This window comes from Salminus brasiliensis, chromosome 21, assembly GCF_030463535.1.
Source record: "Salminus brasiliensis chromosome 21, fSalBra1.hap2, whole genome shotgun sequence".
Classification (NCBI taxonomy): domain Eukaryota; kingdom Metazoa; phylum Chordata; class Actinopteri; order Characiformes; family Bryconidae; genus Salminus; species Salminus brasiliensis.
In genome coordinates, this window is record NC_132898.1 from 25,255,576 (window position 1) to 25,281,157 (window position 25,582).

The 25,582-nt window shown below is 40.6% G+C and overlaps 1 protein-coding gene across 23 annotated transcripts in view; it reads right to left on the reverse strand.

Annotated features, from left to right (window-relative positions):
- The window catches only part of itpr1b (inositol 1,4,5-trisphosphate receptor, type 1b), a 160,182-nt gene that overhangs the window by 121,608 nt on the left and 12,992 nt on the right, over positions 1-25,582 (reverse strand). For 12 of the 23 annotated variants that reach the window (XM_072666259.1, XM_072666245.1, XM_072666253.1 and 9 more), the window contains exons 4-13: positions 15,139-15,254; positions 14,210-14,296; positions 13,957-14,115; positions 10,280-10,378; positions 9,611-9,694; positions 9,152-9,298; positions 7,942-8,109; positions 7,216-7,260; positions 6,612-6,641; positions 4,950-5,104 (exon numbers count right to left, since the gene is read on the reverse strand). In XM_072666259.1, the coding sequence (XP_072522360.1) occupies positions 4,950-5,104; positions 6,612-6,641; positions 7,216-7,260; positions 7,942-8,109; positions 9,152-9,298; positions 9,611-9,694; positions 10,280-10,378; positions 13,957-14,115; positions 14,210-14,296; positions 15,139-15,254 (1,090 nt within the window). The remainder of the gene's footprint in view (positions 1-4,949; positions 5,105-6,611; positions 6,642-7,215; positions 7,261-7,941; positions 8,110-9,151; positions 9,299-9,610; positions 9,695-10,279; positions 10,379-13,956; positions 14,116-14,209; positions 14,297-15,138; positions 15,255-25,582) is intronic. The other 11 variants (XM_072666263.1, XM_072666257.1, XM_072666262.1 and 8 more) reach the window with 5 other exon arrangements.

Here is a 25,582-nt window from a genome sequence, read left to right on the forward strand (position 1 = left end):
CACAAAAATGAACAAAAGTTGTATTCTAAGCCAGGTTGCATGATAAACTCTGACTAAATACTTCAGCACAGTGTTAATAGTTTAGCACAGTATATACACACACACACTCCACACATGCTCCCATTAATGTGTCACCCCTAAAGCCATGCTTTGAGATAAGAAGAGTGAGTGTGTATCTGTCAGTGTGACATACAGACAGCACGCACTCCACGACGTGACACACAGCCATGCATCTTAGCCACTAACTCAGATCACAGTAATCTCTTGCACACAGACAGAAACACACACACACACACACACACACACAAACACACCCCTACTAAGCTTATCAAAGCTTATCAAAAGCATCTACGAGCCACGTTGTAGCATAACATCTCGCGCTCAGGGCATGTGACACAAAGGAAGGGAGAGAGGAAGCAAAATTGTAAAAATAGCACAATATGCCCAGAGTTTGTAGTTTGAGCACTGATACTAACTTTGTTTGCACGTTTAAACACAAAACACACTGACACACATATACAAGAACAAATACACCAGACTCACATGACTGACTGAACGTGAGCTACTAGACTAGAGCCGGATGATATAGAGGTCTACCTGCATTGCTGTCAAATAAGAACACTTTTTAGCTTTTACTGATAAATATTTTAGTTTAGTTTTTTATTATTACAATTTAAATTAATACAAAATATTTGATTTGACCAACACACATAAAGTAAATAAATTGTTCTGTCTGTGAATGTGGTTTCTGTTTGTTTACCATTTACTACAATGGGTGCTGCTAATGCGTATTTGTTTTTGTATTCCTTAACATTCTGTACAGTACTCAAAAATGACCCGAACACCAGTGTTCATTTCGTTAACGAAAACTATGGTGAGAAATATTCGTTGTTGGCCTATTTGTAAAAAAATGAGAACTATGACGAAATGTTTTACACTATTTCAACGAATAAAAAGTACATGACATTGTGAACGACTGACAAATTATTTTTAATCTGATTATCTATCTGTCCAGTGACCGTACTAACGCTTTAAACCAGCTGTATCACAGTGTACCCTCATGTCCTCCTGCTCGCAAGCAACGTCCGAAATTCCATTTTTACAAGCATTGTACTTTGCTAAAGGTCTTGGAATCTATGAGAGGTGAAATGCAAATATATTTTGAACAGTCAATATCAAACTAACTCTGAAGCTCTAAAAAGTGCGTTAAAAAAACACTAAAATCTAATTAAACAGCTAAAACTAAAACAAAATCTAAAACTAATTGGCAACCCAGAAACTAAGGGGATACATATGACGACAAGTGGGTACATATGAACAGCGTTTATCTTTGCAAAGCACACCATCACTCACAGTGAAACCACACTGTATGTACATGCTGCACTGTGTTCTGTCTAATCGGGCAAATGTCAAATCAGAAAATGAAACTGTCAGCATTTATAGGTTAAACAAATGCAAAAAGTAAAAAGGGGGTCACATTTCTTCCATAATTTCAGATGTTAACATGCTATTAAATGTAGTAATTTTCAAGCATTTTCAAGCTATTGGTACAAGCGATAAATACGACCCCTAATAAAGTAAACCTTACAAATGCATGACCAAAAGCAGACTAAATATTTGTAAAGATTTCAGTAACTAAAATGTTTAGTTTTCATCAACCAAAATATAGACTAAAACTAATAACAACTAAATTACTAAAGTGTGACTAAAAACTAATAAAATACAATATAACAATAAAACTAATATCCATTTTAATCAAAAGGCTAAGACTAAACTAAATCAAAGCAACTTGACAAAATCAACCCTGTTGTACCCTGGTGGTTTCATGGAAGTATGAACAAAGGCGATGCTAAAAAAAGTCATCAAATTTCAAGCAGACAAAAAATATCATTTAGGGGATTTTCTCTGCAGTTAAACATGGGGGTGGGTCACTTTTTACCCTTAAGCCAAAATACGAGTTAACACAAGCATAATAAAGCAAAACTTTATAACCACATAACCCATAAAAAATTATCAGGTCCTTTTGGGTCTTTCAGCATAGCGTAGAAGTACTTATTACATCAGTAACATCACTAAAGTAGACTCAAATATCATCTGACACTATGTCCAATGACACATTAGGCAAATATTAGATTATTACATTTTAATATCACTTGGTACTAAATGGACGATGTGTCATTCACAGATCTCTAGATTAATCTTCCACTCTGACACTCATTTAGACTGGTTGTACAGTTTTATTCTAATTTAAAGACATTGACTTTCAGAGCTTTCCAGCAGGGACAGATTAGATCAGAATCTGGCCCCAGGTGTTTAAATGAAAGCCAGAACTAAATTCTGCAATGTCGCCATCTCTTCATCTCCAGGAGCATGACCAAGCACCACAGGCTCCAACTCTCATCATTCACATCCAGAACCAGAATCTGTAAATTCAGCGGTGGCAGTAAAACAGAAGGGCTGACTGCGTCATCAGGAGATGCTTTCCAGATGATTGGGCATATAAATATGGCAATTTGGGGGTGGGCTGTTGCGTAACATCTGGCCTGTGTTGGAGACGAGACGAGACGTGATCTTGCTGGCAAGTCGTACGGTCACCATGGTTTCCGGCCTGCTCCAAAGGAGGGACTTTCCTGGCTATTTTCATACAGTGAGCTCAGACTTCAGTGGAAGCAGTGATGAGGGTGTGCTCATGTGAGTATACAACACACACACACACAGGAAGACACCACACCCTGGTGGACTTTGGATGAGTTGAAGTTTTTTTTCATGGTAGAAAGTCAGATAAAAGTTAGTGTGTATTTGTCTGAGCGTGTTTCACAGTGTGCTCACATTCCGCATCCCACACTGCTGTTCAGTGAAATCTGCTCAGTGAAAGGTCCATGGTTGCTTCACTAGAGCTTCAAGAAGCTCAAAACAAACATCCTTGTTACATTAATTATGATCTTGGATAAGGTTACAGTTGTGCTAAGCAATAATCATCCCAGCGGCAATCGAGAGAACAATCAAACACCTTAAGCAGCATCACCACAGATTCCACATAACAGAGCCCTCGGATAGCCTCATGTGATCCAGAGGCACTGCCGCTCAGACTAAAAATCCCAATTAACCCTCAACCCTACCGCTGCTAATCCTTCCCTCAGGACTTCACAACACCCTAACTGGTCACACTTTAAATGAATTCTTCACAGTACAAAGCACTGACAAAGAATAACAGCATGTGGGGAATAGAAAGTATCAGTTTTATTTGCAATAGCTCCTATGATTCCTTATATTGTTGCTGTCACACAGAAACCGTGTCTCCAAAACAGCAGTTCTGCAGGAGAGGGAATAAACCTTCTTAACTTTCAATGGAAGTCAATGTAAAAACCAAAAACAAAAAACCAATAGAGCATTTCTGTTGGTCCATTCATCATGACAATTTGCTTTGGTGTAAACTGGGCCCCTTTTATACTCAGACAAACTCCGGACATTTAGAGGACAATTCCACTGGTAATGTTCAAGTTTTGCGTCTTTTATACATACAGCAAGTAAAGAGTATATTGTTGCTGTTATACAAAAACCTTATACCTCCAAGATGACAAAACAGAAGTCAGTCAGTGTATATAGATTTTATTCCACGTCATTTTGGAACATTTCTATTGGTCCATTCATCAATTGTGACACAATGTAAATATCAACTGCTAACTTTATGTCAAAAAGTGAAAGATTGCAAAAGTGGAGATACATGGTTTTCGCATTAAAGTGATGACTTGTTACCATTCAAACTTAAGTAATATTCCATTCATTTTATATTACCATTCTAATTCAAACAATACTTTAGGCCAGAGATGAGCATAGGTTAGCTAGGGTTGGGTGATAAACCGGTATTGCTGTATACTGCAATATTTAAAAATGTTGAAGGTCTCTCAAAATGAGGAATGTACTTCTCAATTAGGACGTGTCTGATGTGTCACATTTATGTTCTGTGTCTACCTAGTACGTGGTCAACACTTGTGTCAGTAGCTCAACAGGGATACTGAGTGAATCTGTAGCTGACCTAGCTAAGCAAAGACCAGCTTAGAGAGTAGGCTACAGATCCAACACCAGCAGTCGCTTATTCTGAGTCAATCTTGTCTAGACGTTAAAAAGCGGGCTTTCAGTCATGATGTTGAGTTTTCACGTTTCATCACTTACAGTCTGTTTTCATCAGTCTTCATCTGTTATTCTGTGAACACTATTTAATCAGTTTTAACATAGGACCATAGTACCATGTAAATGAAAAACCGTCTACATTTACACTACTATGTTAATAATTTGAAATGTATAACGGTATGAAGGAAGTAGATACTGCCCAACCCTAGTGTCAGTACAATGTCATCAGTTTTGTCATAAGTTTCATGATGCACAGATGTCACTGATCTGTTGATTAAAAGATCTTTGTCGATGCTGCATGACTACACCCAGCTTTGCTGCGTCCTCTTCACTGGCTTCCTGTAGTTGCTGCCCGCAGCAGATTAAAAACCCTGATGCTAGCCTACAAAGCCAAAAATGGACCAGCCCCTTCGTACTTGACAGCGGTCAAAAGCTGATCAGTACCAAGAGCCCTTCAAGCTTCAAGTACTACATGGCTTGACCTGCCATTTAAGATCCATGAAAGCTTTCAGGCTTTTTTCTGTCCTGGCACCGAAGTGGTGAAACAAACTTCCCCTGGGTGTCCGAAAAGCAGAGCCACTTGCTGTCTTCAAATTCAGAATGAAGACTCAGAATACTTAGACAAAGTGTAGTGCTGAGTATTGTGGTATCCATACTGAATTTGTAATTAGTATCTATGCTTACAAGGTCTCTCTTGGATCCTAGCCTATACAAACTAGCTAAGGGTATTTTCTGAGTAAATGGTGAAACAATTATGTAAGTCACTCTGGATAAGAGCATCCTTAGTTTTAAACAAAGCGGCATGACCTGCCATGTACCTGGGTACGAGAGAATCCCCCCCTCGGAGAGTGGTGGGGTCCAGCTCAAAGATGGAGGAGATGTCATTGCCGTCGGGAACAGAGACGAGGGTGTACATGACCTTCTCGTTGGGTGTACGCAGACGTGCGCGCAGAGCCTCATGTTCCGAGTCCAGCTGAGACACAGGAGACACGTTACCATGGAAACCCAGCAACAGAGGTCAGAACACACCGACACAAACATAAGACATACCGACACAGACATAAGTCATCTACGCATTATGGTCACAATATTTAATAATACAGTGACACTGATCTTTGTTTAGGACACCTCATGCAGGCTTTCTGGAAGTCGAATCAATGAATATATGCCCTATTAATAGGACTTCCTTATTATTCCCCCATATTATTATAGTACAATACGGTAATAGCTAACGGGGACTTATTTCAAACCTACCATGATGATCAATTATTGTTTTACAATGAATTACATGTCCACAACCATGTTCGGCCCTTTCAAGACAATAAAGTTAATCACTAAATCCTTTAAAACCTTAAACTGGAACCTCTCCCATGATGACCCAGTGCCATCTCTACGTCTAAAAGGATCTTTGGAAGCTGCCTGAAAGGTTTACAAACTCCCTTCTGAACTCGGCTTCTAAAATGAAGACTAAAACATGGGGCTTGAAGTAAATGTTCTGTTTTAGTCACTCCAAGAAAAGAACAGCTAAACTCATAAGTGGTGTCGTACTGCCCTCTACCGACTTGACTATGCACTGCACACCCTTTTTTGTGAGCATAGCACCACCTTGTGGTTGTAAACTAGATTTACTCAACAGGTGCCTCAACTGAAAATGAACAAGTTTTAACTGACTAGCAGACCTATTAAGTAATTTACAAATAAATACAATACAAAAATCCTTGTTATAGTACCCTTATATTCTAACGCACAACAAAAAGTTAGAATGACAAAATTTCTCATAATTCGTGGCTTCTTTGAGTGAGTTAATTGTGTTAGTATTTAGTATAGTTTTGTTTTGTTTTTTTTGTTAATAAAAAGCCAGTGACTTAAACACAGACATGCACAGACAAATGTCCTCTGTATCTCATTACAGGACTGTGTATTATCTGGTTATCTGCGTGGTGTAGCAGCCACAAAGCTGAATTTAAGGGAGACTGAGTTAAATGTAATGGTTATATATATATATGTACATGTAAATATAAATAAACAGGGGATGCAATATGCACTAAGAGCCAGGGTATAGCATGCATCTGTCGGGTCACGTGTCAGACTCCAGTGCTTCCGGCCCGCAGCCAATTGCAGACATCATTGTTCTGCCTCATTAAAGAACTCAACAATTTAACTCATCACTGAATTAGCAAGACCTTCATGAACTGATATGAGAGTGTCAGATCTCTGCAGAGCTGTGGCCCAGAAAGAACACAGTTTGACACACCTGCAATATGTGTTTCCGAGTGCACAGCTGATACAATTCTTAGTTACAATGAGCTATGTACAAGTACAGGAAAAGGTTTAGGATGCATATGAGCTTTGAAATACTCAATTAGAGCAATTAGAAGTTACGCAGTTACACAGATGTTTGCTCTACATGCTTACAAAAAGAAAGCACTAAACCTTGGCGTTTAGGCTCATATGCATTCTAACTAACCGAGTGAAGGTACCTGAAAATTAAAGGGAACAAAATCTCCCACCTAGAGCAGAAAACAAGATAGGGATTTAGATAAGACTCAAATATTCTCTATTGTCTATCCCTGTTCACACCTGGCATAAAAATGTCTCGGGTGATCCAATCATAAGTGGCCAGTGCAAAGTACATGTGTGAACGGGATACAATGCATCTCGAGGGCACATTGTAATAGGATCACTCAAACTACATTCGGAGGTTCAGTGTAGTCCCGAGAGCAAAGCACCACCTGCATCAACAGCGTCACTACCCCAGCCGGAAAAGACATAACTACAGCAATACCACACCTTCTGCAGGTGTTAGGTGAGCATGCTACACTAGCAAACTAACTAAAGGATGAAGTACTTGATGGCTGGTATTAATAATAATAATAATAATAATAATAATAATAACCATAACCATCATTATCATCCTATGAGAAATCCGATCACAAGCGACACAAGAGATGCCTTTAAAGTGACAGGTGTGTTATTATGATCAGATCACCCGAGACAATGCCAGGTATGAACGGGGCCTATGCCTCCATCAAATACACAAACAAACTGTACAACTTAAACGCGCTGCACTATATGAGTACTTACTGAGGAACGGGATTCGTGAGACTCTTCCTCATAGTCTGGATTCACCTAAAAGTGCACACGTTCATATAGACATGAAAATCTTAATACTTGCAGTACAATAAGAATCAAAAAATCTTCTATAAAAGCATTGGTTGTCTAAAAAGCGAGTTACCTAAACAAAAAGCCCAAAATAAAGACATATTACCACACCAAGCCACCCTATGCAAAATCTTTCATCTGGATGCTTTGGCTCTTTTTAAACCCACAATCCAAACAGACAGTCCACTGCATCTGAAACCAGCTCTAACTTACAGTATAGCGAAGTGAATGCAAAGTAATTTAGCTCTTACCCAGTGCAACTATACTGCCTTAAAAACTGTGAGTGTCAAACCCTCAGGTGCCAAAAAGCCAAAGCGCTGCACTGTTTTCTGTTCTCTCTGCTCTAAAACATACATTTCATCACACAAAGTGCTTGATTACTATCTTGATCCATCATTTAGAAATAGTGGAGCACAGAAAGCCAAAAATGACATAAACTGAAACACCAGCTTTTCTCAAAGTTTTCTTTAGACTCATTTCCGGAAACCCCTGCACTGAACTGTTCTTCTCCCTGTTCCTACACATTCTTATTTAAGTGATAAAGAGCTTTATATTACGCGTATGAAGGCGCACTGTGGACTTTCTGGCCCAGAGTTTGACATCTTCAGCTTAGAAATTGTGTTAGTAGCCGTGAGTGCAGTCCCCTACCCAGCGTGAGCAGTTAGAGCTGACCTGGAACCAGCCGAGAGAGCGTCCGGAAGCAGAACACACCTCACTCACCTCTGCAGCTAGGTAGTGCCCTGTGGCCAGGTGCTTAAACCTGAAGAGGCTGTTCCAGTAGCCGGCGCCACCACGGCACGGGTCGTGCTGAACAACCTGAGACATGGAATGATGTAAAATTCAAATCAGGCAGCTGCATTAAAATACTACAAAGTGTTTAATTAGGAATAGGAATGCCTGTAAAGGAGAAAACTGATGGTGTTCAGAGCTTTCTTCTTCGCAGCAATCCAAACAACACCAAGGTGGACAAAGGTGAAGTTTCAGCAACAGCTTGTTTGTTATTAATAAAATTTATATCAATCAGGTATAACATTAATACAACCTGCCTAATATTGAGTAGGTCCCCCTTTGTGTCGCTGCAACAAATCTGAGACATGGATTCCACTTTTCAACTATAAATACTTCAACTTCAAGAACTGATTGTTCACTTGCTGACTAATATATCCCACCCTTTGACTGACGCAACTGTAAATTAAGATAATCAATGTTTTTCATGTCACCCGTCAGTGGAAGTAATATTTCGGTTGATCAGTGTATAATGGTTTAATGTGCTGTGTTGTTCCATTAAGGATTTGCCGGTTTATGCTGTTATATGTTATATATTTCTACTAACATTGATTGTTACAGTTTTGTCCTACCATATTGTATACTACACTCCATTAATATTATTCAAGCTTATGTATATAGTGCTTTCCACAACGGATGTGGTCACAAAGCAGCTTCACAGAAATTTTACCCATTTTCTATGTAACCTGGAAGGCCAATTGTCCCTGTTGTTAATGTGAACTCCCCACTTATAGCAATGCCCCATCAACCCACACTAAGGGTAAGGCCATTAGTAAGCCAGACTATGGCTGCTGATGGCAAGCAGCATAACCCAGGATTCACCCATAGTGGCAGCACTGTAGTCCAGTGGACTACTCGGAGCACCCACCAAATGCAGCCAATTTTAAATGTTTAAATTGCAATTTTAAATGCAAGCCACTTCAGGGTGCGCTTTAAAATATAATAGGACACTCTGTGACTCACCTATCGTTATGATGATAAATGTTTATTAATAAGCACTGTACCTGAACGAATTAGTGAAATAAAGCAAATATAAATCAAATATGCCCAGTGATTTCCGACCAGTGCCCACCTCCACTTCCCACAATGCTTTGCTGCTGGTGGCGGAGGTGGCTGACTGGCGCCCTGTGGTCCGAAGGAAGACATACTGCTTCTTCCTATGGTCATCACACGTCAGAAACTTCTCCTGTTCAGCATGGAACAGTCGCACCACATCACCCTGCCGACAAGAGAAATATTAATAATTAATAATTAAAAATGTACATTTGGGTGGGTTAAAGTTCCATCAAGAATTATCGTCAGGGTTTGTTGTAAGGAACATAGTTGTGTAGTTCTGGCTGGATGGTGTGTGATTTCACTGGTTACATAATCTTTAGCAGTAAGTCACTTCTAGGCTAACTCTAGAGTAACTCAAACTCTCTGTCCTTTCAGTTCCCTCCAAATGTGAGGGCTCACTGGCAAACTGCCTTGAACTGTTAATCCTGCACATCTACGGTCTTATTCAGAACTGATTGCGTCATGCAGTACATACCCCTTTCAGAATGACCTCCTTGTTGTCACTCCATTTCATGAACAAGACTATTTTCCAGCTAGTGTTGCAGTTTACTGAATTCACCTAGACAGACAACATGAAGTTAGCTCAAGTTGGTAGAGCTTACACTGTTAACATTTCACACAAATTTAAGCACAATCTCTCTCACAATCTCAGAGCATAACACAGCCACAAGAGTCACTTTCTCTGAGCATCTGGATTTGCCTGGAACATACGGTCATCCCCCGAAGTGCTTTTTGAGTGACCCAAGAGGAAAGAAAGGTCAGTGGCCGCTTTAGCTAGTTTCACTCAGGGAATTCTACAGCAAAACACCACTCTAGAAATTACACAGAAATAATGAAGTCCTGTGTGTAACAGAGCTGACAGGTATAGTGGACATCATGACTGTGTAATTGCTGCTTTTCTTTTACACACACACACACACAATCATGTGGCAGACAAAAGACACAGCTGAAAGTGACATGAATGCAATTCATCCTCTACTCCATGTGCTTTTTCTGTGCTACTCCACAGCCACTGGTGGAAAAGCACATTACTAGGATTTAGATGTGTTGCTTCATTTAATTAGGTGAATGGCACAAGGTTTTTAACTTGGCAACAAGGTGAAAGGCAAATAACGAGCCACATGAAAGCCATAAAAGCTCAAACCTCGTTACACCCTGGATTGTCCACCAGTTGATGGGTGCTGGCGTGGAGCGGCTGCCCAGCATTTACAGGGTTCAACACCACTTTGTCACCGATCACCACCTGCAATGAGACACGCATTCACATGAAACTAGGGTTTAGATGAAAGCAGCTGGCCGATGACTTCAGTCTGAAATACAGATGACTCTTGATACCTAATGATAGAGCCAAAACCTAGGCAAGAGGTCACCAAGGCACACACTGAATGTGACGCAAATGAATGAGACAAAAATGTGGAATACTCGCACACTTTTGTGGCAAAACTATTTACACTGGACACAACGTGGTTGTTCTGGAATTCGGCTGAGCTGTTCTACCAGAAAAAAAAGAAAAAAACACAAGTGGGCTAAATGTGATCAGAGGAAATGAATCAACTGTGAAACGAGGTTTTCCTTCACATTACTGTGGAGCTGTGTCTCTAAAAACAGCTACAATGTATTCAATGTGTTAGCATTGCAATAACATAAGAATGATGAACAAACAAAGAGAACCAATGAAAAATACACAGAAAACTAAATCATTAAAAAAAAGGTAGCTCCAACTCAAAGACCCAGTTTACACCTGGTCACTTCATGTGTCTTGTGTATGGGGATTATATCTGGATAAGGCCAAGCCCCATAAATGCAAGTGTAAACTCACCAAAGACTCTTTTAAAACAGGTAGAAAACCACTTTAGGAGGAGATATGAGGCCCAGTTCACACCTAGCATTAACAGGGGTTAATGTGATCTGATTACAATTTAAGGCCAAAACGCATAGCCAGGTCCACACCTGTTATTTTAAAAGCGTCGAATAGGATTTCTCACGAGATTTCCACTGGAGAAGGAGCATAATAATTGCTGCGCAAAAGAAGCACATTTGAATACTGCGCCCCACACAGCAATCAGATTTCAGTCTGACTAACCGGAGACGCATTTGACTATCAAGTGTAAATGCAGGTGTCTAATCAGGATGCAATCCAGATACTAGTCACAGACTGAAATTGCCAAGTTGGAGATATATTTTTTCAGAGTGTCTTGTATGTTGTCAACAAAACAGAAAAGGTAGCATACCCTGAGCCAAGGCAGAGTATAGAGTGTGTTAATGTTTTCCCTCACACTGTCTTTAACGTCTTTGTTGTTGAATGCTTCTAAAACAGTCATGTGTCTGCTCTGCTGGCGAGGCCGATGGCTGACTCAACCGAGTTGGAAGATAATCAGATGTTGAGGTGAATATGTTTTAAATAAGGTCTGTTTAAACTGTTGGCAGTTAGAAACGCATACGTTCTCCAGTTCTTTCTCATCATGCACAGGAATTTTGATGAACAATTGGGATTAGAACACACAACAACTGGGATTAGACATAGAGTCCAGTCTATTCCCTTCCCCTATACTCTACTCACCCACTACATCACAAACCCCATCAGGTAGGCACCTTCCTTCCTATGTTGCTGAGGCTGTTTATGATCTGATCAGCAACACTTTGAACTATTGTTACACATCCTACACGATCCTACAATTTGGTCAGTTACATGCTTCCGTAACAACCCTATATTCACTATCCAGCAAAAACAGCCACAGCTTTAGGTGGAAAAAAGCCACATTCTGATGCACAGTGAGAATCGCTGCACGCTTTGTCCCTGGCAAATATCCAGCTGGAGATGAGGAGAAGAAGGCCAGGCTGGATCTCCTAGTTGAGCATCAAGCTCTGATATCTATCTGAGGAGAGTCTGAATACACTCAGGACCTTTTCGGAAAATGAAGGATCGGACCTTACGATATAAAATAATATATTCCAATCCTGGTTTTGAGGAGTAGGGTGTATTTTAGTTCCTGCTCTTCAATTCCACTAAAGAGAAGAAAGTTAATTTGCAGTTTAGTTCAGTCAGGTGAGTTAGAGCAGTGACTACATTCAAGTGTGCAATGTAGGGTTACTCCAGGACCTGAACTAGAAAACACTGATATAGAGAGAACATGGTCCTCTCACACTGTGAGCACTGAAATGACCTTCAACAGATGCTGCAGACTGAGGTTGGACTAAAACCTAAATAACTCAAATTACTCAAGCAAATATTGGCCAGAAACCACACTTTATTTCAGAGGAAGCATTTGTTTGGATGACTCACGCAGCCTACACATTAGCAAACATGTGAAAGACACAATCTGTTCAGCTGCTCAATAGACACGATGATCTACAGAACTCTCCTCCTATATCTTATTCTCTATTTAACCAGCATAAATTATTGACTGGCAACTACAGGTGAATGCTGACCCGGGGACCCACAAGCTTGGCACATTTTTGTTTTCCCTGCTCTTGCAACTGACAACTGGCAGCACAGAGTTGAGGGAGAACATAAATGTGTTTAGTAACGCAGCCTTCAAGACTGGGATTGGGAAACACTGGCGTCAGGGCTCTCCTGCTCTACTATAAAGCTTTTGCGACCGGTCTTTGGGATACAAAAAATAGATGGCCTGGCTGGGGAGGCTGAGGTTCCATTCTAAGTTCAATTCTAATACCACAGCTAATTAGCAGGGTCCTCAGCCAATGGAGTTAGATCACTGGTCCCACCCGTAAAACCAAGCGTTTCTGCAAAAAGTTTCAGATATTGTTATGTTTTCATGTGCAGACTCCAACTCTCTTATTTACCTTCTGAGAACATTCCTCAGTGCTGCCATCTGGGCAACAATGTTTGTTAATGGCGCCTTGAGGCCACCAAATGGCGCTATGATCACTGTGGTCAAAACAAAGACTAGGAACTGGATTAGGATTAAAATAGCCGATACCCGAAAGTATGCCTGGATCAACCCTAATTTGGCGCATCCTTCATTTTACACATATGTGAACTGGATTACAAAGTGTTACACAGTGCCGAGCCCAGAACAGCAAAGATAGAGGACACACTGATTTCTTTTACAAGTCAAATAAGAATTGTAATGATTTTAAAGATATTATTTCACAGTAAAAAAAAAAAACCATACAATGTTGCTTTAAAGCAAGAAAAACACCAAAATATGCAGGACAGGGTTAATCCAAGGACCAGAATTGGGACCTACTGCTAGACAGCACCGTGGTGAGCCTAGGTATCTTTAGCCCTTGAAGCCCATTTCTAACCCAAAACACCCATTCACACATACAGCCTTTACTCTGATGTAAGCATTCATGCTAGGGATGGGCAAGGTCTTCCTTGGGCAATTCACATTGGTGTTCAATACTCTGTATGGAACAGAGGCACTGCACTGCTAACATCAAAAACCTTAAAAAAATAAAAAAATAAAACCTTTCACTACAGCCGTTGAATTTCTTTCATCTAAGAGACATCTTTTAAACCGCTGCCATAGTTATTAACATTAATGTAACCATCGCCATGACAACTAAAGTATTTTATGTATCAGAGGGAGGCAAATACTGTTTTCACACAGCTGATTTTGGCCTAAACATCTTACTTAGGCCCATCTGGAATGGAAATCATGTCCTGGGGTGAAAAAGCATACCAGGAAATAATCCTACCACACAGAAACACACATGTACTGTGTGCTGCTAAGTGCACTAACAGACTAGAATATAGTTACAATGTCACTTAAAGAATGGCATGGCTTTATAGAGAAGTCTCTTCCAAAGATAAGTAAATTTGCACTGTCCCCATACATAATTAAGTGCACTTACACTGTCCCCTATAGACCGGAGTTTGTAGAAGGGTTGGATGTAGAACCAGGAGCCCTCGTTTCCAGCAGAGTCCAGGGTCACTCGCATGGCATTCTTCTCCAGTAGGGCAGGCAGGCGCTTATTCACTGTCAGGTACTTATTGCTTTTCAAATGCAACAACTGCACAATGGAAGCACCGGTTACATAGTTATTTACCCACAAAACCAGGTATGCCAGCTGTCTACAGATGTCTGAACAAACCTGGACCGCTTACCTGAATTACGTTGCCGTACTGAATGACCGTTCCCAGCAGCTTTCTGTTCTCTGATTCATTCTGTTTCTTCTCCAGATCAGCTGCATGCTGCAAAACACACAATATTGTTTCAGATTGTTACACACACACACACACGAGAGCATGCTTTAAACGACTGCCTTTTCTATATAAATTGGTGTTAAATCTGCAGCAGTCAATCTGTCATGCTGTGTCTGATATCTGCTGTCACATTACAGCAGCAATGCTGAGCCCCAACACACTCAGAGAACACTAACTTAAGACAGATACATAGTGAAGCTGACCTCGAATAAAAATAAAAGGCTTCCGTCTACATTCCTACAATGTAAACATGTCTCCTAGACAGAGGCCACTTAGTATCACTGCCAGGCAGGCTACAGTGTTTCACTGGCTCTAACACACCCAGAACAGAAAAGGCTTGCTAATTAGTTTATTAGTTGGATCAAGTGTGTTGGATACAGGGGAAATGCTACAAGACTACATGTCCCTACGTTTGTAAACACCCCTTCTAATGAATGCCTTTAGCAACCTTAAGTTGCATCCATTGCTGACACAGATATACAGAAATACACACATAGGTTGTCTAGTCACTGTAGAGGAATAAAAGACTCTCTGGAAAAGAAAAACATGAACCCTGCCAAGCATGGGAAAAAGGGGTATAAAGCCCCCCAGCATTGAGCTGTACAGCAGTGGAACGGTGTTTCCTGGAATGATGGTTCTCCATTTAATACTTTTGGAAAAATTTAGTAGAAAGCCTTTCCTGGATCATAAAAATAGTTATTCCAACAAAAGCAGGATAGACTTCTGTGTCAGGACAAAAAGCCTGGATGATTGTCTTCAAGTACTTCAACTACTTACAAAATCACTATTGTGAGTAAGTGAGTGAGTGAGTGAGTGAGAGAGAAACATACATGTAGTTTGTTTAGGAGGACTGTATCTGTAGTGCTGTTGCCACCAGGTTTTGCTGCCTTCCAGAACTGCTTCTGTGCAGAGTACCTATTCATAGGACACAGCTTGAACAGACAGTCTGCGGAGGGAGACAAGAGAAAAAAATAAAACAAACACCACATGGCATTACTAATCTTCTGAATATAGAAAAAAAAATGCACTCCAACAGCCTGACAAATGCTCTAAAATTACTGAAGCTTTGTTTTAATAGCCAATTCCCACACAAAAGAACATGGAGAGTTACCCATTCTAACACACAAATATGAAAAAAGGACATAACATGACGAATCTGAAACATCAACAATTGTATGGTAGGTGTGCAATGTATATAACCATACAGGCCTCCAACTTCAGGTAAAGCTTACATCAAAACCAACACCTTTTGGAAGGTGGTAGAACGTGAAAATTAGAGCATAAGAACTTCAACAGAAAATCTGCAGGGATTATGCGATGCAATCAGGTCAACATAAACCAGAATCTCAAAGGAACGTTTCATAACATCTCATGATAATAACATAATACTGTCTATTCTTCATGTTCCACCCTTTTTTCCCCTAATTTGATTCACCCATGCTTGTGTCTGACAGGGTGAAAGTTTTGAAAGGCCAGAAGAGTGCTTAGTTACGTGAATCTACAGGACTAAAGGCTGAATAAAGGGCCTCTTATTCTGGCAGGGGTGTGGCGTTGGATGATTCAACCTCTAAGTTACCACTTCGTAGTCAAGGACAATTTCATCACCACAAGAAAGACCTAGGGAGACAGCTGTCCCTGTTCTAACACATGTACTGAGTTACAAGATAGGTGAAGAGGAAAGTAAAAGGGAAGAGGAAGAAAGAGAGATGAGCAAGAGAAGAGTAGAAGAGAGGAGATTAAGTGAGACAGGGATAAAAATAGTCTCTGGTCCACAGAGTGCAGGGAGGAACTTGGCCAACACTACTTCTGATGTCCTGGGATTTCCAGAGGGGGTGAATGATGCACTGATGCAGGAAAGGTAGAGAGGTAGGAAGTGGGGCAGAAAGGAAGGATGGAAGAGGTAAGCATTTTTTATTAGGCAAGGTTAAATAGTGAGGGAGGGAACTGATAAAACAACTGAAATAGGAACAGAGAGAGAAAAGGAGGGAGATAATGGAGAAACAATGTGGACATTTAAGTGACTTAAAGAGAGTATAAGCAGTAGTGTATTCACTGACTACATCCAGAAGTCAGGCAGGTACTGCATTGTGAAAATCTTGTTCTACTTCAGGCCTACAGGCTCACCCATCTGCATAGCTCAGTGCTTTATATGTTGTAACACAACTCATTTGATTACACAGATACTGATCAAGTTGAATTCGGAGCACTGGACCAGGAAAAACACTGCTGCAGGGCTGGAGCTGGAGGAACCATACCTAATCAAGCGAGGAGGGTCATTGCATGCCTGGCACACTCTGTCAAACAAAGAGCTACCATCACGTTCCAGCAGTAGATCAGGGTTTATCCATGGTGTTGCTTTAACAAGTAACAAGAGCTCATGGTTACATTTATAAAATGTATGTGCCTCAACAGATGACAAGTGGGGAAGGATACAGGTGAGCCACAAGTAGAGCTAAGAAACCAACAAGCAAGGCAGACTGGGTTAAACTCAACGTTAGACGCTTTGAGTTCTTGCCAGAATACTACAGTTAGTGTGAACTAGCACGTCTCGTCCAAAAAATGCAAAGTCAGACACCACTTTTTTTCAAACCGTCACTGATGCAGCATTGCTAGGCAGCAATTCCCAGCTCCTCTACAACAGCTAACAGATGCCTATGCTGACCAACATCACAGTAGAAGTGATGTGGGGAGGAAGTGCAATCAACCCATCCCTGATGTTTTTATTTGTTTGTTTTTTTAACTTGCCAACTAGGCTATAGTGCAAAAAGTTGAAAGATCAGATCTCATTTTTCAAACTCCTCAAACCATTTACTACATGGTGGAAGAGTTCTTCTATGGCATTTGCATCATCTTGGCAAAAACCATACTGGCATAATGGCATAGATTAGGGACTCATTAGATTAGACAACAACAGAATCAAGCAGAGCTACAGCACCTTAAAAAAAACTCTTTGGCTGTAGCGTGAATTATTCAAAAGTTCAAGAGTCTGTGACATACCTTACCTCATTTGTCCCTCTTTTGTACTATCTAGCTAACATTTACTTCACCTTGAGGTCACATCTTTCTCTCTTGCACCACATACTTTCTCTCTCTCTCTCTGCCAAGCCAACTCTGACATGTTGAATGCTGTGCTTAGTGACTTAGACTTGTTTTACAGGTTGAACACTCCAGACACTCAAATAAATCTGCACAAGAACTGAAAAAGTGACTTTTTCTTTTTCTGAAAAAAAAAATCATCAGGTGAGCAGCGACTCCTGTTAGATCTGTTGCTTAGGGACTTTGGTTTCCACAGCTACAACATGAACAGTTTTATTTCCAGTAAATTAAGTCGTCCCTCTAGCCATCACTCCTTAAAGTCTCCATTACAAACCGCATCTAAAACTCTCTTGGGCCTATTATAACCAACAGCAAGATTCTTAATCTTCTGGTCGAAGGTTGGTGTAACTCTACACCCACAGCAACAACTCCAAAAAACATGACTAATACTATGGACACTGTTCATGTAGATGTATAGCCCCAAAGCAACATGCATGAGTAAAGAGACATTACACAAAAGCAATTGTAGTACTGATCCGAGAAGAGGAGGGATTTCGAGCAGCAGGCAGATATTCCCTGGAAACCAGCATCTTTTAAATGGGCTTAAGTGGCCTATTAATGCCATACATGAGCTGAAGATTTAGTGCTAACAGACTTCCTGTTGCTGGAGCAAAGCAGGCATGGAAGGAAGCCAACCAACAGAGCCAGAGTCTACCTGGTCTGTCTGCAGGGAGGTGGGTAAGTAGTATCCTTTATTTAACCCTAAAGGATGTAGGAATACACCTCTGATAATGAACTCAAGCCACCATCTTCTTGCTGGCAGAAAAACATCTACAGTATGACTGTAAAAATGGGCACAAACATGCATCCAGACAATAAATATAAACAACAGACAATAGAAGAAATCTGATTTTATGTTACACAGTCATTGTTAACCCAGGATCTGATACACATTCAATTAAGAAGCTTGCTGCCTGCATTCTCTTATAGTCATGCCTGTAATCAAGCAGGAAGTGCACCAACTTTATAGGTCGTGTAGGCTCAGTGGTGCATTGCACCTGTGTTATGACAACGGAAAGTGCGAAATTAATCTAAACATGCACCAAATCTTCAAAAAGTAGGTTAGCTTTAACACAAAAATGTGCAAACTCTGCAAATCAGATGCCACACAGTAAGCTATGATACAGTCTCAAAATATTGTACAAACTGAAAATGCATCAGGTGTTGGTAGCACTCTGAGCAAGGCCCCTAACTTCTTAGGCCTCAGTTCTCCAGATGTGCCATAGCATGGCTGACCCCGTGCTCTGACCTCGGATTCATAAAAGGCCATTAATACATTAGCGTCATGTTGTGGTTACTGTTATGACTTTGTCCGTTTAAAGTGTTGCCAGGACTCCGAAGTCACCTACAGCAAAGAAAAGAGTAATGTAGCAGCAAAACAAAAAAGCACATCCTCAATTATTAACCTATTAAACTCCATGATTAGGCTCACTTGTTCCCAAGTGCTCGGCCCATCTGACTGCTGCTCCGTCAGCTGTGCCATCAGAGCACAAGAGACGCATTGTTCAAGCCACTGTATCCATTACATTCCTGATCTGGCAGCGGCTCATTTGGATACCCACTGGGTCATTCAGAGGCAGAAACAAAGAACGTCACATAACACGTTTCTTCTACTTTTAGAGCACTAATTAAATTAATTTGCTAAATTTAACAGTACTGGCAGAAGTGTTTACCAGTTAAAAGAGATTCTGACTTAAAAGTTTCTCAACAGTATTTCCTTTTCTCAACTTTTTAAAACTTACAACCAGTTACGTACACTTTGTTCACAGAAGGCTGGCCTACTGCAAGTTCTATGCTTTAGAAAAATCAAAACTGGGGGGAAAAGCTTTCTCTTATAAAGCCCTCTGACTCTGGAATAAACCAGTCAGTGTTTAAATCTAAAACATATATTTTTGCACCAGCTTTCATCCTACCCGCCATAACACTGCACACTGTACCCATATTTACTGTGTTGGCCTTCGCCTTTAACCCATCTGTGCAATGAACACACATACTGCAATGAAGACACACACACTAGTGAGCAAACTGTCAATTATAATTGATTTGAATGTTAGAATTCAGGGAGAGTTTAAACAGCTTATAAGGTGCTTCTGACATATGACTGTACCTATACTTGTTACGCCAATAAATAGAAAAGGGAAACCGCAGTTTCCTGAATATGGTTTACAGGTTTACGTTAAGACATTCAGTTAAATTTAGTGGTTGAATGATAAACAACACCAAAGCTTAAGTCATATTAATGAGCGACTGGTTTGCTTGGCATGTACAGGTAGTTAGGCAACCAGCCTGCAATGCATCAACAACTGACACCCACAGCTTGTTCTGAACACTAAGTAAGTCACCCTGTCTTTGTGTGTATTTGTGTCCGAAACATCCTACGATCTAAAGTGCCACATAGACATGTTTACTGTGTGTGTTTTCACAGGTCCCTTGGTTCTCCTGCTGGTGCAACAGCAGTGCTAGGTCAACTGCCCAGCCAGACTTAATGAAGGCAGAACTTTTCCTGTCATTTGCATAGCAGATCAGTTATATTTATGCAAGCTGCTGCTGACTCTAATGGATCGACACAGTTCAAAGCTGCAGCACAGTTGGAGTACTGACCATGTCAAAGACTAATTGACAGCACGCATTTGCTTGTGTACACATAATTAACCCTAATCTCCATTTATACCATTACATAATGTAGTGCCTCTTAACCTCAGATTAGAACAGGTTTGAATATTACTGTTTTTATTACCTTCACAGCTTCCCACACTTAATATGGCATATAGGGAAACAGTTCTCACCCAAAGGGGGGGGGGGTGGGTATTTAAGCAAACAGCAATGAATATAAGACTACAAGTAACAAGGAGAAGATTCATCACGTGACATGGTGTGCTCTTTTCACACGAGTTATTTTGGTTCAAGTTACAATCCAGCATTTCTGAGTTTGCTAAACTAGATGTGCAGCTTACAGCAATACATTCTACAGCTAGAGATTCCTTCAAAAAACAGCCTTCACTGTAACATTTTAACCAAAACCCAAATAAATGCACAGATTATGTTGGGCTAGCTTTGGGCTAGGGCTTTCCTTTTCCCAAGTATAAGCTATTTATTATATTATTTAAGATGCTGACACAGTAAGAGCCAACAGTTTATTTAGAAAACGTAGACAATAACTCCCAATGTCTGGCTAATTTGTTATCTGACCCACTTTGAGGTGCACCCATTGCTGACAGATGTTCAATTGCGCAAGCCCAGTTTACATAATCACAATAAACAAGAACTGCCTTCAATCCCTTGCAAGGCCACAGCCATTCGTGGTTGAGAATTCAACTCAGCCCAACTGGCTTCGCTCTCTCTGGGTGGGTAGGATGGCCTTCGCTCTAACCGAATCACTTAGTTAGCCAGCATAGGCATCAGTTAGCTGACGTAACAGAATTGGCAGTAAGTGCTCTCCTCCTAACATGTGGAAGTGTCCAATGACGTTGCTCATGTGGCAGCATGCAGGCAAAAATGCAGGGGCGCTTTTTGAATTCATGTTTCCCAGAGAAAGCATCTGCCAGCCTTCACCCTCCCAGCTCTGTGAGACTTCTCCGGTGAGCGGCACTGCCAATAAAACAGAATGCTCTGTAACAGAGGGGTATAAAGCCTAACATCAGTGCCAGACCTTTATTTCGGAATCACACTGAGTAGGTCTGTAAAAACGTCTGAACATACATAGTAATTAAAATAATGCAATACAGTGGTTTAGTTACAGCAGAGAACTCATTTGCCTTTGCACACTGTGAGAGACAAGTCTTTGTATATCAAAGTTCTCCATGCAGGTCATGTGATCTGCATAAGGTTTGTCCAATTGAATTACTTTAAATGAATCAAATGTCAACTGAATAGTCAGACTTTAAGATTTAACCCACTTAAATCGAACTGGAACTATAAAAGGAAAAAACATCATATAATCATGTATAGCATTTGTTCTGATGTTTTTCCTGAAGGCCAGAGCATACCGACCAAATGTTCCAAGACAAACTCAGTTGTTTTAGAATCTTCTGAAAAGTATCTGTGGCACACCGGTGGAACTGTGGAACACCTCTGAACAAAACAGTAGATCTTCATTATCAGAAAAATGGAACAGGATTAAATTTACATGGGGTCCTGGGGAAATTCTCTTTTTCACAGGGGCTCAAATGTGAGTTTATTCCCATCCAGATCAACCATGTCTGTGTTTTTCCTCATTATTCCTTATAGAAAATAACAGGCTAAATTACAGACTATTCATTGAACTCACAACTCAACTGTTTTAGAAGCATCCAGATTCATATATTTGTATTGTTTCAGGCAGTTGCCTCACATCAGGGAAAAAAGGCTGTGCATCGTATTTAGTCTCAGAGTGCACGTATCAGAGCTCCTCCAGTGGATATTAAAAACATCCCAAAAACACAAAAGAAAAACTGGAAAATTAGGGCAAACCTGGTTTTATCTTCTTCACACGGATTACAGCACCACCAGCTTCTTAAAAAGGTTAGCTACACTTTATATAAGATGGCAATCTTACAATAAGACTGTATCTCCCCAGGGGAGTGTATGATGTAATATTTCAAGGATTTTTAATAAGGAAGTCCTCTCCTTCCAAAATAGTGCCATTATTAATGGAATTGCTTATGAAAAAACGAGTCAAACACCAGAATCAGTGAACTGTTTCCTATGGTAACCAGAAAAGAGTGAGCTGAGTTTTAATGGATTAGCAGCTGTGAGTGGAAAACGTGTGTTTTAAGTCATGGCCAACTGTCTGAACATCATCAGACACAAACCACCACAAATTCAACATGGACAAACGCGAACGGCTATGGCACACCAACCAAACACCTGTGTTTTTTTGAGTTTGTGTTCGTCTGGTGCATAGCGAGCAGTATACCCGAGTGCATAGCCAGCAGTATACATGGATATTTAAAGAGGTCTGGAAGCGTTATATCTTCAAAGTAAAAAAGTTAATAAATTCTCAACACTCATCCTGTACATCTGGCATCATGCAATGTAGCATGGGGAGAACTACTGAAGGCTTTCTTCGGCTTTCCGAAAAGCAAAATCCATTCAGACACAGGAGAAAAACGAGCCAACAATAAATCATCAGACATTATTTCTTCTTTTCTTGGCCTAAGGTCAATGTTTTGTGATCATTACAGCAGATTTTCACTTTCACAGTCTGTCTGTGGCTTAAAAACGCTTTCCAAATGGCAGTCCTGTAATAAATATCAGCTCTATAAAGCCAACAATGCAGTTTTAGACAAGCATTGGCAATGTTTAAACCTGAAAATTAACTTTTTTTTGGAACTGTTTTAACTGAGTTTTATAGACCTTTCAGGCCAAATGTTATGTACTGTTATGTGCTAAGTACTGTATAAAAACAGACTGGCCTAACAATGAGCTAGAGCATTCAACCATTGTTGCTGTTTCCCAATGCAGCTTGTTCTCAACTAAAACTTACAAAGTAGCGTCTACTTTGATACATCAGATATTGTTTCTGTTTCTATTTTCAGGACATTTGGAATCTGAGCACATGATAAAAGCCCTCGTTCACATTTCACCTGATGTCTTACATTGCTTTAAAAGTTCAAAATGACTGTTGTTGAAATGTCTTGTGTATCATGTGACCTTAAATCCATTTAATGTTGGCCTTTAAGGTCTGAGCTTGTTTTATCTGGTGTTTCTGATCTTTGTAACTGTTGCACATCCCCTGCGGCCAAACTCAGGCATGAGGGGCTGGGCCAGTGACCTCTTAGTGTGCCTGACCATTACTTTCTAAACCCAAAGCACTGGATACACTAAGCAGATTTTACCAATTCTTTACCAACAGTGTACTAAAAGGCTTGTAGATCTTTTAAAAAGGTAATTACTGTGCTTTTTCGAATATGTATATATAAAAAACAGCATAGAAACAGAAAAGATGAAAGCAAATAAGTCACTTAGGGGGGAGGGAGTTTGTAAATCCTGCTCCAAGTAAAACAGCTGTTGTTGAGCAGAAGCTAACATGGTTTGAATCTAAAGAGGAAACACTGTTTCAGGAGTGACTTTCTGGTGAGGTATGCCCCATAACCAGCATTTCTGTTCATCCTCTCCTTCTGATGTCACCACTAAGCCACTTTGCTATGTGGCCAAATAAGGTGTTAAAGGCAGAGAGACAGGGACGTCCTTACAAGACGGGTGAAAGACCCCAATCCCAGGCTAAAATTTCCTCTCTCCTGTACACTAATACAGACCGGCACACTCACATTCTCCTAAAACTCTCCCCCTCTTACACAAAAAACACCTTTTTACACTCACTCTCATACACTCTCACACACAACTACTTCCAACTCATTGACCTGTCGTGTTGTGCTGCTGCCTACTTCAGTCCCCACACAATACACATCTCCACAGTCATTGCCATGGCTGATCCTGCAGTCTGTTACTTATCTGAGGGCAATCCACACTCTCACACTCAAAAAGACACATACACGCGCACATACACTCTCGCAAAACACCTGTTTGCTTTGGCACAAACCATTCAGTCCCTTCTACACCCATTCAGCATTATGCCCCAGAGCGGATTTATCCCCTCTCTTTTTTACATCACAGTACCGGAGCACACCATCTTTATCATCACCATCATTGAACACCAAACAAGCACAGATGGGGCTTGCATCAAAACACGCCTACTGCCAAGAGAGCCAGAACAGCCTAAAAGGGACCATGCATTTCATTAAACAAGTCTCTGATTCAGATCTAGGCGCCCTGAGCATCAAACAACACTGATACTAAACTTTAAACTGAGCTGTTTTATTACGGCACATCACGTAAAGCAGTATTGTGCAAAAAACAGTATTTGTTGCTCCTGAGCTCCCCTGCAGTTGTGGAGTGTAATTAATTTTTACTCCACTGTGGTAAATCCAAACATTTACATTTATGGCATTTAGCTGACGCTCTTATCCAGAGCAACCTACAAGGTTACTCGTATTACAGGTGTGGGCCAATGTAGTGTTAGGAGTCTTGCCCAAGGACTCTTATTGGTATAGCGCAGCACAGTCACCCATACTGGGAATCAAACCCTCCATCCCTCACATGGTGTAATAGCTCACTGGCAGATAGTGGTGTTATCTGTTGCGCCACACCAACCACAAACAATGCTCACCCAAACATGAAAAGCAGCATCTGAAGTAATCTCACTGGATTTTACACAAATTGGACTCAAGCTTTCACGCTAAACACGAAAAATTCACTGCTGTTTTTTTTTTAAAAACATTCTTTTGAATGTTATGTACAAACACAGATGCAGATTTTCACTGCACAGAGCTCAGCAGCAAGCACAGGCGTGAACAGAGCCCACCGCGGCAGACACACTGGCTCACAGTTGACCGACCCTCCCTCACTAGAGCGTCTCCCACTTTTGTGTCCAACCGGTAACCACACACAACGCAAATGGTGTTGATGAGTGGACGTGAGTGGCGAGTGCAGTGTATGCGGCGTTTAGTGTGAAAATAGATTTAAGTTCGACAGAGAGAGGTCTCTTGCAGCTCCACCAAAGTTCCATAGTACAGTAGCCAGAGACACCATTTTCCCTGTAACAGTCAGTGTGCCATCTAAACAATACATTCTAACAATGCTTAAGTAAAAAAAACTACATAATATTGCATCTCAAGGTGAGCTAAGAATAGTAAGAAATTGGTGGAATTGATCAGAAAAAAAAATCAGTTCCGTTCAGTACCGTTAAGCAAATGTGCATGGTATGATAACCATCAATTTCCATATCATGGTATACTTTACAACAGTGTATTGTTGCAACCCTAGCCCCACCTTTAGGGCAGCAGGTGCTGAAAACAATGTTTATACAGCAATGTTGCTTGTATCAAAATATTGATATTGCTCAAACACTATAAGAAAGCTAAAATTTGCTAGGATGTCCTCTAGCAGTCCATCCTGAAGAGGCAAGGGCATATTAACTTTGCTTCTAGTTTTGACAGGTCAGGATCATTTCTGTGCTGTTGATTTAAGTAAATGAACCTGGCTCAGAGCTGGTGTCATTTCACTCAAAAAATTAATTTACAAAAGCCCTACTTTGGAGGTCAGCCAGTGCGTCAGCTCATCTTTTAGCGCAGCATCCGGTCCAGAACACAAATCGCACACACGCACACTCCTTTTCTTATTCAGTTCTCTCTCATCATC